A 13,088-nucleotide genomic window follows, 5' to 3' on the forward strand; every position below is an offset into this window, starting at 1 on the left:
TAAGAACGTGATGCTTTTCACCTCACAGAAAAAGGAGAACAGCATTTCACATCAACGTTTAGCCGACGTCAACCTGTCAACTGATTCGCTGAGTCAGCTGCGCGAGTCTCGGCCCGGGCAGACCAGCACAGACTTATCGATGCCGCGTCTCAACTCAACGCGCCATTTAATGAGATCCGGCTCTGGACATTTTAAAGCTTCGGGCTCAGAGCTGCTTTCGGGCGTAGGCGGGCCGGGTGGAGAGGCGCCGCAGAGGAGGTGGACTTCTTTCGTAATTAATTTCAGTCGCCGGATGTAGCTTTAAAAGCCCGCCACTGACGTCCAATGCTGCATCTGATTGTTTAATAAACCCACAGAGGAGTCTGGATGAGTAGAATGACGTTATTTTGCTATCTGAATAAATCCTGTAAACCCGAATATTTTGTATTGGTTTGTTCCCAGTTTAATCCGATTCATTTAGCTTCAGCTTCCATTACAGATTATATTTCTACAGATTAACGTGCAGTGATCACGGTGCACTGTCAATAGAAATCCTGCATGCTGTATATAGACATGTATACATGCATATACTGTACATAATCACCCACTCCATGTATATCCTTTCAATATTTATTTGCACTATTTGTATTGTTTACAACTTACAAAAACACTCGACTTGCATATAGAAGTTTTATTTTTGTTTTTGCTTTTATATATATATATATATATATATATATATATGTATATATATATGTGTGTGTGTGTGTAGCCCAAATATAAATATATATATATATTTAAATATAGGCTACACCTCTTTCTTCACATACTTCAGCAGTGAAATAAATTCCTTGCACGTGTTCACATACTTGGCCAATAAAGCTGATTCTGATTCTGATGAGCGGTTATATGAAAAGAAATGAACCATGTTCACCATCTTAGTTTAGCATGTTAGCATGCTAACACTGGCTAAATAGCACTAAACACAAAGTATAGCTGAGGCTTTAGTTCTGCAGGTATTTGGTCATAAACTAAAACTAAGATAGCTAAGGAATCGTAAATGTCACACGTAAATATGCCACTTAGGCTGAGAATATTTAAAAAAAAAAATCTTATTTGAACTTGATGAAAAGCTGACCATTAGCTACAAAGCTAGACAGCTAGCTTGCTAATGTTATTTACACAGTTTATGCTAATGTTTATTAGCATCAATTAATGTTATTATTAGTAAAAGTTTACTCAGTTATGCCCATAATTTTAATATGTATGCAATAAACCCGGGTTTTGAAGCTAGCTGCTGCTGAGTTTAGTGATCTGATGCTAACACTATGTTGACCTGATGATGGCGCTAGAGGGAAAGTCAGAGGATCACTGTGGGTTCAACCTTGACTCACTGCTGTACTTCCTGTCCGAGGAGCTGAAGCTGGTGGAGTTTCTGTACACCACCTCTGGATGGTGCTGCTGCTCCTGGTCGAATCCTCCATCACTGCTCAGGTTGAAGCAGCAGGACAAAATCATCTGGAATCAGTGGCGGAAAGTAACTAAGTACATTTACTCAAGGACTGTACTTAAGTCAAAATATGAGGTACTTGTACTTTACTTGTCTTTTCATGTCACTTTCTGCCTCCGCTCCGCCTCAGAGGGAAACGTTGGACTTTTTACTTCACTACATTTATCTGACAGCTTTAGTTACTTTACAAAATAAGCCTTTTTCATACCAAACATAAGAAGACTAAACTCCCCAACAGTTTATACAAGTGCAGCTGAATCGATTAGTCGATTTACAGAAATTTAATTGGCGACTATTTTGACGGTTGAAGTCGTTTTTCGTGTAAAAACATTTCCTGATTGCAGCTTCTCAGATGTGCAGATCTGCTGCTTTGAGGAGCTGCTCAAATCCTCCATCACTGCTCAGCCTGAAGCAGCAGGCGGAGGAGGAAGTCGCACTCAGATCATTTACTTGTAGCACAGTATTTAAATACTGTGCTACAAGTACAAGTCCTGCATTCGAAAATCTACTTGAAGTATTATCAGCGAAATGTGCTTAAGTTACCAAAAGTAAGTACTCACTGTGCAAAATGGCCCCTGTAAGTTAAATTATGGAGCCTTCAAGGCCCCGAAACATATTTTTATCTTATACACACTATAATATAGATCCATGACTATATTTTTCTTGCAAATATATTTTAGTTTTATTTCTTCCTTTAGTGCTACTTTTATATACTTGCTCTATTTTATTGTTTTATTCCAATTTAAATATTTGTTTGTGTGTGTGTGTGTGTGTGTGTGTGTGTAATGTCAATAAAGCTGAACCTTGAACAAAGTGAACGTGACAGCAGGCAACACGGAAAAAGGATTTTTATTCATGAACTGTTTTTACAAGCAGTCCAACACGCAACTTCCTACCTGTCTCCAAAACAAAACAAATCATTGAAATAGAATAAATTTAATAATAATCATTGAATAATATTATCAATTATATATCAGTATTATCATAACCTCAATGGCGATAATAATCCAAAGCCAGTAGTATTTGTGTTTGTCTGTGGCATATGAAAAACAAAAAACAAACAAAGATGGAGTCTGATGGGTGTAAACCGGAGGGTCTTCTACAGCGAGCGCTCGGCTGAGGCTCGGACGCGTGGAGGAGAGGCGGAGCGAGAGAGCTCCCCACACACGCAATAAATATGAAAGAGCAAAGAGTCCTGTATTCAAACAAAAATAATCATCTGGAACTTGCAGGTACAATATCTAAAGTCTTTATGTGCAAGATTTGAGCTGAAGTCTTCACCACAAAACAATTATACTCACATCAAAACCCCCGACCTCCCCGAACAATTTCATTTTGTTTTCTACATTAAATCTTTTAAATAAACCTAGAGCATTTTGTCATTTCATATACACATATATTTATATATACTTTGAATTTTTTTTCCTATATGCCATCCTTTTTAAATTGTCTTGTGTTGAGCGTGTGTTCGAGCAGAGACGTCTGTGTGTGAACAAAGAAATAAAAATACAAAGTCCACCGCATGAAACATACAAAGCGATAATAAAAGCGCACGTATGCTCACGCACTCACACGACATACACACACACACACACACACACACACACACAGAGAGAGGGAAAGAACACTTTTAGCTACGTGTCGAAGGTAGAGCTGGATGGTGGGCCGCACACACGCACACACACACACACACACACACACACACACACACACATCTCTTCGTTTGGTCACAGTTTTGAACCCTTCAAAGACTCCACCAAAACCTCCACCACAAAGTTCGTGTGTGTGAACTCGAGTGTGTGTGTGTGTGTGTGTGTGTGTGTGTGTGTGTGGGTTTTGATTCTGGCTGCTGCCGAGTCCGCGGTGAGAAGGGTCACGAGTTCAGGAAAAAGGAGGCTTCCCATTGGTTCCACTCAATCAGCAACAGTTATTTGGCACATTTAACAACTATTAAGTAACACATTGGGCTAAAAAGGTGCAACAACATAAATTTCAATGAAAACAATAAAAACCATTTTGGTTTACAAAAATAAAAGACACCTCGAGAGGTGACAACATTTCTCTATAAGACGATAATATCTCCCCCTGACTGGTAAAGGCTACAAACAAAGAAAATAATCACAACGCACCCCGATCAACCCTTCTCCTACTGTAGGTCACATCACAGCTCTGGAAACGCATGGACGTCACAGACGAGACACTGTACTGCATGAGAAATAAAACCCTGAAATTAATGAATGCATCCAACAATAAATCGGTTCCTCCGGCTCCTCTGCCGCGTGTTCTTTAACACCACGACCGGGTGCGTTTCTGCCCTTCGGTTAAACAAGTACAAACTTCGACGAGTTTCGCGCCGCCGCCGCAAACCGTAAAAAGCCCCCGGAAAAACGTTTCACCTCACCTGAACTGTGCCACGTTTAGGAAAAAGAGAGTGACTTTGAGGAAAACTCCACCCTGAAACACTTTGAATAAACAGACACTGCCGATGCATGTTGTTCTCATCGCTGTGTGACATCACGCCAGCATACCGCCGTCACGGTGAGAGCGGCTACGCGTTGTTTTAGAGTCAAAGAGCAGGAGCTTCTGTCCAGAGCCGCCAAAATCTGCCGGGATGAGCCGGAGCGAAACCTCGCACTCAGGCTCGGAATCACGCGGGAAGGACGGCAGAGCCGCGTGAGTGTTGGTCGTGTGAACGTTCGTCAGCCGCCACGTTTATAATAACTTCTTTTGATCCTGTGTGCATCGGCTGTGCGGGATAAAAATACTGTGGACTGATAACGTAGCACCATGTTAATTACGCTCTGTTTTAATCAGCCTGACTGACGGACTGCAGCCGGGCCCCGCCCTGTGTGGCTTTAGGTACTTCCACGTGTCACAGTAGACGTATCGGAGCCGTAAAGACAGCGTCCCTGTGCTAATTGTTCGGTTATCTCTTGTTATACTGTTTATTTCAAAAATCCTTTTACATCAAAATGTCTTTTTTCTCATCCTGTAACATATTTTTGATGAACTGGGGGGCGTTTACATTAATTTATCCAATCAGGTGTGATTTGGGGCGCTAGCTAACCATCACATGAACCCACCCCGCCGTTAGCTGGCGGGCAGCTAGCAGAGCACGAAGTGTGTGTGTGTGTGATTTCAGTCAGCAAAAGCTTGGTTTACATTTCCAAAGAGCGTGACTGGGGTTTCATTTATTTGTTTTTCCTCCGTCCTCCGGATCCAGCAACACAGGTGGGTGGGGGGGAGGTGAGTGGAGGCCACGCCCACTTTCGAGTAGTCCAATCAAATCTCTCGCTCTGACACGCGCCACGTTACAGAAGACAAACTGCCGCTTCACTGCGACGTCAACTAAAATCTGAGTTTCTCTGTCGCAAATTACGATTCGGGTGTTGGCGCTGTTTAGAGGTCTGAAATTTGGTAATTACGATAAATCTGAGATGTCACGAACGCAGCATCAGATTATTTAAAATCGCATTAATAACACAAATGACTAAAAATCTAGCCTCGGAACATAACCTTACTCGAAAGCATGGCGCGCAGTCCTCGCCACATGTGTAGACGGGGATTGTAATCTGGTTCAATAGTTCTGTTTTACTGACCTTTGATTAAGCGCAGGATGTGCGCTAAACGCCGCCGGCTGCGCAGACCGAGGCCGGCCGAGCGGCGAGCTCTGGGCGGCGGAGACGTGACGCTGGGAGAGATCGTGGCCGTTACAGAAGCGTACACTTGCACGGTGGTAACACTTCATGGGAGCTGTGCTTTTTTGCATGCTAACAAATTAAATTGTTCAACTTTATTAAAAGCACGAAGGGTTCGAATTCTAACAGCTGTAATACAGAAGTTCCAATATTTTTAGTCCGACACGCTCCCACAGTCCTGGCAGCTGAGCGACACGTGTGTCGGCCTGAACTGATGGATGTTATTTAAACACTAAGATGGCGGTGACAATATTTTTACATACCAGACAAAGTGATTCTGAAATTGCTGATGTTCAGACTTTGCGGTTTTATGAAATATTTGTGCTATGAAGCTGCAGGTTTCAGCTTTATTTGACTTCACTGCTCGCTTGCTCTGCGTGATGCTGCATTTCGAATAAGAGCAGCAACTTACTTGTTTTTTCCAGGAAAAACTCCTTTATCATTTGTGTTCTTTGCTATTTTCCCCCCACTGCTCTTACTACCTGCAACAGGCTGTCCAAGGGCATTCTGGAAAATGCAGGCCAACTCAACCAGTACAGAACTACGTGAAGATGAGGCAGAAAAAACTGAAACATTTCAACCCTTCATAACAAAAAAACTCTGAAATACCTCGAACGTCAGAGATGATCTATAAAAACGCATCCATGACAGCTTCTGTTTGGTGTATTTGAGGGTGGATTTTTCCTTTAATTAGCTTCAGCTCGTCGTCTTCCTTCCCCTCCCCGCACTCGCACCGTCCACACTCACAGCCGACTGACTGAAACCGTAAACCGACGAGGATGAATGTGTGCGAGCGGGGACGATGAACTTGCTCGTTTCCAAAAGCTGCGAGACGATGACGCGCGTCTTTCTACACGTCTGTCTTACACAAACATAAGAACACACACAGAGCGACATTTGGCCCTTAAGGAGGCTCTCGCCTCCACGTATTCAAACGGACACAGTCAAAGTGAGGTAATGCAGCGCTGCGAGTGACTGAAAGCTGTCAGACTCCTGCCTGTCCACCCACCCTCCCCCTCCTCTTCTTCTTCCCTCCCCCCCCAAAAGCCAGGACAGATTCACGAACAGGCAGATAGAGAATTCCCCGATAATGCAAACACGTTGGACTAAAACACTGGAGATGCACAGAAGGGTTGCTTATATACACTCAGAGTCACTTCCTCACCCTCCTCTGCCATCTGCTGCAAGTGTAGCCTTCATACACAACAGTTACACCGTTGTCCGTGGTTACCGATCCCCAGGTATACCAGTCTTCATGGTTCCCATAGCACCGGCTGCTGTTTGTCAGCCAATGGAATCTCAGTCTCTATGGTAACTGGCTGTACAAGAGCCAATCTGAAAGAGTCTGCGGTCCTTGTACTTCCTGTTTTCTGCATTGGAATGATCAACTAACCCCACCCCGCAAACGCCCTCCGCCTTTGTGTATCCGGGGGCGATATCTGCCACCAAGCGGGTCCTCCTGGGTGCTCAGGTGACTCAAGTAAATATTGATGTTGGCACTTTACGCACTTCAGTAACGGAGGGAGGAGTGGTTGGAGGAGGGAGGGAGGGAGGAGGGAGGGAGGGAGGAGAACCAGTCGAGCAGCCTTCTTTGTTTTGTGTTTTTCCTCTCGCAGAAATGCATTCCTCGCTAAAGCCTGGTCTCCTCTGCATCGCCTCCGAGAGCGAGCGAGAGATGCCTCTCAGCTGGCCAACAGTAAGGCTGGTTGGATCTTTAGCTCTGCGAGGGCTTGTGGAGGATTCTGTCAGGCCCCCGTGGGTGCTGGTTCACAGAGATCCAAAAGAGAGGACCCCTTCAGATTCACCTGATTCAAACAGGGCGAGGTGGCGGGGGTACAGGAGGAGGGGGGGACAGGGGAAGACAGAGAAAAAGAGAAAGACAGGGAGGACAAGAGAGGACCGGGCGTCCGTCCTCGTCACATTCATGCAGAGGTTCTTCACATGCTGAGTCCTCCTGAATGTTTCTGGCAACTGGCAACGTCCCATGGCAGACAAAAACTATATCACGCTTATGATTGGTCGTCATATTGAGTGTGTGTGTGTGTGTGTGTGTGTGTGTGTGGGTGGGGGTAAGAGGCTGGTGGGCATGGTCCGTACACACACTGCAAGGCGTCGTGGGCGGTGGGAGGGTGTCAGGGCAAATGTCCTGTGACTGATGGGGGGGGGGGATGCAGTCAGTGTGTGTGTGTGTGTGTGTGTGTGTGTGTGTGTGTGTGTGTGTGTATATATATATGTATGTGTGTGTGTGTGTATTCACAGGCCATTGCTATTGCGGTGTGTGAGGGGAGGTTTGGAGAGCTCCACCACTCCAGCCCGGCCTTTCCCGATGACTTTGGGGGCCCGACGCAGCAGCTTCTGGGCTTCTGTGAACGCTTCGGTCAGCTCTTTCTTCCACTGCACGAACTCCGGATCGCTCTGCAGACAGAAAAACAATAATAAAGGGATCAGCCCTTTTTGTCTTTATCTCGTCGACAAGATTCAAAAAAATAAATAAAAAAATAAAAAAAGCGTGGAATGGTGGTCCTACCTCACACTGCAGCACAAACTGCTTCCCTCCTTTGATGCGCAGCAGGATACACTTCTTGTCTTTGATCTGCGTTTCTTCCACCGTCACAATCTGCTCCATCGTCAGCAGGTTTTGCTGTGAACAAAGTTGACAAATCAAAAACGAGCAGAGGTGAAGTGCACCAAGGCTGAGCTGATTATTGCCCCGAAGTTGACTTCCAATCCACGAAACTGCAGAGCTGAGACTTTACCGCTGAGACGCTCACTATAAACACTTGACTTAAGACTTGAAAGCAACAGTCTCAGTTGTGACTTTTGTGAAATCCTGGAACAATAAAAAGTAATATGACGGCACCGGGCAAGCTTTGGAAAGCATGAGCTGTGCACTGAAAGGTCTCACTAAAGCTCTTGGTGTTAAAAAACACTATTAACCCTTTGAACCAAGGCAAGGTTTTCACTCCCTTGACAGGCTTATGGGATAATAACTGCGTAACCACCGGTTTACTGTTGATGCTGAAGAAAACCTGTAAACATGATGATTATGAGGCCAGATCTGAAGTTAAAAAGAGCATCTTTTTGAGAAGCCGATTTACGGATGTTTGTCTTTGATGGAGTTATGACTTTGAAAAGAAGCGCAGTGGTTTTTATGTCAGTCGGGGTTCAAAGTTTTAACGCAGCTTTAAAGTTAAAAGACTTCCACTGACTTGCTTTTGAACACATGACGCCGAGTAACTGCCCCTAAAGCCGAGTTCCTGCACCTGAACGCCTCTCGGGGTGGCTCTTCCTGTTGTTCATCTAACAGCAGCAGTTTGAGGGGGGTGAAAAGACTGAAGCACGCTACTGAGTCTGAAGCAGGGAGGTGGACTACAGCTCTAAACACCTTCTGGACAGAGACAGCAGGGACGCTGAGGACACAGCAGAGACCTGGTCCCGGTGTTAACACTCACCTCATCTCTCTGCTTTTTAAAATGTTTTAGCCACTTGTCCTTCAGTGTGGAGTCAGGACAGACAGACAGACAGACAGACAGACAACGTTCATGCACTGACAAACATGATGAACAGCAGACACGTCCGTCTCTTCGGGACGGACAGACGTGGAGATGACACACACGGACATGAACGCGGAGTGGAAAGTGATGAAATGTGTGCGCTGTGAGGTAAACTCACCCGTGACTCGCCCTCTCCCCTCCACTCCACACGGTTGGGGAAAAGATAGAAGTATCTGCGCTGCCACTGGGTCAGGAACGGGTTCCCCAGCTTCAACATGTAGCCGTGCATTATACAGTCCTTTCCGAAGGCGTAGTCTGCACACGGACACACATGGTTAGAATATCTGCCGCCGCATTCTGCACGGATTTTTGTGTTTGTCGCCTGTCATGATCATTTTTCCTCGCTATCATCATTACCCTCCTCGTGGCCGAGCTGCTTGTTCTTAGCCCTCTTGCGAGCCTCGTTCTTGTCGGTGTCCGAGTTGACCGCCTCGTAGACCGTCTCTGCCACTTCCTGCTGCCAGCGCTCTGATATGACCAGAGGAAAGTTCTTGTACAGCTCCTGGTCACTGTCCAGCAACTACAGGACAAACAGACAGGGAGAGAAAAGGTGCAGGACATTTAACCTTTAAGAACTCCTCTGAATTGGCTAACGAATTCAGGTACAGGGTCATTTTTGAAAGCTAGCTGTTTCCCTTTACTTTAAGTATTTATGCTAAGCTAACAAACGCCTGACTCTAGCTCAATAGTTAACACACAGAGATTTGATATCTTAACTTTAGTGAAGAAAGCAAATGAGCGAATTTCCCAAAACTCTTCCTATATTTGGTTTCCTGTTCTCTGTAGCAACATCTGGTGACTTCCCATCATTTAAGATCTCACCAAGTGCTGCTGTCAGGTGTCCAAGTGAAAGATAAACAAGTCTTTTTGTACATATCGACTCTTAAAAGATGCCCGAATCTGACATTTCTTGGACCTTTACTAAAAATGTAGTGTTTAAGACTGGTAAAGAAGAAATGCCACTGTGTGTTTATGGCTGCTTAATGACTACTGCAACAGTTTACCAGACTCTGATCAACGCTTTGCTGATCAGTTTGCATTTAGAGTGTCAGTGTGGGACAGCTGATACAGGCGCACACTGAAGGTTTGGATGGAAAATCACATTATTACAGTATTCATTTTTCACAGACAGAAGTGTGTCTGAAAGGCTGATGAATAATATTTATTAAATCCTGTGTGAAAGTTTCCCACGAGTGAAGTCGTGCCTGTTTACACTGCAGTCGTCTAATCTTCAGTTGCAGCCTTGAAATATACCATTCACTACACGTATGCCAGATGTGTTATATGTGCAAAACCTATTATTGTCATCAATTAATCTGCATATTATTTTCTTGATTTATCGATTGTTTTTTTTCTAAAAACAAAAGCCTGAAAAAAGTGAAAAATACCTATAAAATATTATCCAAGACGCAAATGTTACGTATTGAAATTGCTTGTTTTGTCCAACTAACCCAAATGAATTCAGTTTATTATCATATATGACAAAGAAGCAGCAGCTGGAGCCAACGAATGTCTGGTGTTTTGGCTTAAAGGATCACTAAAATGATTCCTCAATTATCAAAATAACTGCCAATTAATCTTCTGTCTTCTGTCATAATTGTTGCTAATATTTTGATGTTAGGAAGTCATACATAATATCCAGAACGAGGGGGCGTCTGCGCTCTCAACTTGTGCAGGAAAACAGCAGGAATTTCATATAAGCTAACGCTCCCTTTTTCAAGGCTAACGTTGCTGCTGTGACGAGGACTTCCAGGCGGCCCGCTGATGGTTTGAACTCACAGCTCATTTCTAACTTTGTGTAGTCTGCGTTAGCGTTAATGCTACTACTAGCTGCTGCTCCTCACTGGAATTCGATGCGTCATGTTAGCTAGCTAGAGCCGACAGACGTCAATCGATGTACAGAAGTAAAAAAAGTTTTGGAAATCAGAGGATGAGTGCTGCATACAAATTGCCTCTAAACAGTTATTTTACTGGTTTCCAGCGAGTTGCTTTATTTCTAAACACTGAAATATAACATATGTAGGTTATCGGGACATTGCGGCGGTGAGTTTCCGCCCCTCTGCTGCGCGGTGACTGTTTCAGCTGGACACAGGACACGTGTTTACGGCGATGGATACTTCCTGTGCAGAGAGCTTCTGCGGTGTAAGGGAGTGGGTAATAAATGTAGCGTACAGGTGTGTAAGCTTTACCTTGATGCCCTTGGTGTCCTCCTCATCAAAAGAGCCTATGTCGAAAGCATCTGCAGCGTTCACCTCTCCCCTGGGAGGAATTAACGGGGGAGAGTACTACAGGCGGGGGGAGGGAACAGAGAGGTGGGTTTCAGGGAGGAACAGTAAAGGAAGAAATGGCAGAAAGAGAAACAAGTGTGAGCAAAACAACAAGGCAACGGTCCCATAGCAGTGCTTCCCCTGAAGTGATGGGGTAACCATAGCAACTGTAACTGTACTGGACTAATGACTAGTGCAGCTCCATCCAGTGTTGCTTTCAACACAGAGCCATGACTTGACCTGATCTGCTGCAGATGGAGACCACAAGGTTTTTACCAAAACTGCCAATAAACGATATTTAGTCTTTAATAAAAAGCACTTTAGTGGTTTCTTGCCTTTTTATTCATTTATTACAAATGATACACACTTCACATCACAGCTCGCCGTGTTTCAGATCTGTAAACGTGTTTTTTTCCTAAAGTTAGATTTCTGTATGGTACAACAAATACATTTGTAGACTCATGAAACTTGTGATTCACCACAGTGAACATCAAGTCAGCATTAATTCCATTATCATTATGTGACGAAGCAGATCATCTAAAAAAAAAAAAATGATGTAATGTAACTTTTAAAAGGGGGATTCATAGCTGTGCGTTGATGGTTTATTAGCTGCCGTAGCTAACGTGCAACTCTTCAGAAATGTAACTACGCGTCAGGGCTGCGAGCTACAGAGATACCACGTGGAGACCGCAAGAACGGTGACTGGCCGGCTTGTTTCTGATGGCGGTAGAGATTGTTGGGAGTGAAGACAACATTAAGCGGGGTGAAGAAAGGCTCAGTTATCTGCTGCTTTTGACTCACACATCCTGCGGAAACATTTACAAACCTTCTGTTAAAGACAGAGAAACATGAGAAGAGCTCGCTTCAGGCAGCCAGTGAGCTGGGATACTGGCAGGGGCATGAATCTATGTTTTATTTTACATATTGTTCCCATCTGTACGTTTCTGCGCTGTACCGGCTGTGGAATCTCCCTCTGGGACAGAAAGTCTAAATCTAATCTAAACACAGTCACCGCTCCCGATCACAGCCGGGGCCTGATCTTACATTCAGTAATGAGACAAACGAGCCGACAGCGTTTTTACCCGGATGCAACTCCAGTTAAATAAGAGCACGAATCACAGAACGGGGAATCGTGGGGAATATAACTAAAGCGTGATACGGTCCGATCACATACGATACCTGTGCCGTGTCACAGCGACAGACGCTGAACTATAAATCAAAAACTTGCAGATCATCATTAAAGTATTAAGTATGAACCCAGCATTGTGACTATTAGAAAAATGATATTAAGTTTCCAGAATGTGTAAATAGATTATCATACTGTACAGAAATGAAGGGAAACCAAAGGCTGCCAACAGGAAAAACACATCTGAATATCTAAACCTGCACAGAACGTCTCTGTAAATGTTCAGCAAACATTATATTGGGGCTGTCACTTTGGATTTGAACTTGCATCTACTATTTGTAACGTGGGAAACAGATAAACATTAAATTCTCAATTCACTTTATATAAGAGCAACAGGCTGCGCCTGGTACTCCAGTGGGGCGCGTTCATAAAATGCAGTGTCACTGTGATCTATGGCGCTTCTGTTGCCGTCAGCGAACCAGACTGGTGTTTGTTCTCTTCATTAACACACAAAGCTGTGAAACTAGCAAGAAGGGATGATTACCACACCGAACCATGTGAGAAGTAACGTGAGGAAAGTATTTTAGACGTGACACAACTGATGGAAGAACTGTGGCTAAAGGTGAAGCTGTTTGCTGCCTTTTTTAAAGATGCAACTGAGTAATTTTACCACACGCAACAACTCTGAAGTCACCCGTCACCTACAGTGCAGTTTAATATTAGGTTGCGTGGGTTGTGTTTGATTTAATGCGAACAAATTATTTCTCAGTTCTCATTCGTTCATTCGGATTTGTAGATAAAAGGTTTGTAAAAACACTGGTCTGGCCCTTTAAATTTCAACATTCAAGCATAAATAAGACTTTCGTCGAAGTTTAAATTGACAAAAGGTCCAAAAAGCACAGAGAAAAACTTATTTAGATCAATAAGTACTTAAAATAACAACAACAGTGTGCAGTT

At 44.0% G+C, this 13,088-nt stretch overlaps 1 protein-coding gene across 1 annotated transcript in view; it reads right to left on the minus strand.

The window, feature by feature from the left end:
* Positions 1-2,317: 2,317 nt before the first annotated feature.
* The window catches only part of grk3 (G protein-coupled receptor kinase 3), a 65,161-nt gene continuing 54,390 nt past the window's right edge, over positions 2,318-13,088 (minus strand). Inside the window, 5 exon segments of the mRNA XM_044175045.1 lie at positions 2,318-7,599; positions 7,712-7,825; positions 8,857-8,993; positions 9,096-9,258; positions 10,928-11,023. Of these exon segments, the coding sequence (XP_044030980.1) occupies positions 7,438-7,599; positions 7,712-7,825; positions 8,857-8,993; positions 9,096-9,258; positions 10,928-11,023 (672 nt within the window). The 3' untranslated portion in view covers positions 2,318-7,437.

This window comes from Siniperca chuatsi, linkage group LG18 (genome assembly GCF_020085105.1).
Source record: "Siniperca chuatsi isolate FFG_IHB_CAS linkage group LG18, ASM2008510v1, whole genome shotgun sequence".
In the NCBI taxonomy this organism is placed as follows: Eukaryota; Metazoa; Chordata; class Actinopteri; order Centrarchiformes; family Sinipercidae; genus Siniperca; species Siniperca chuatsi.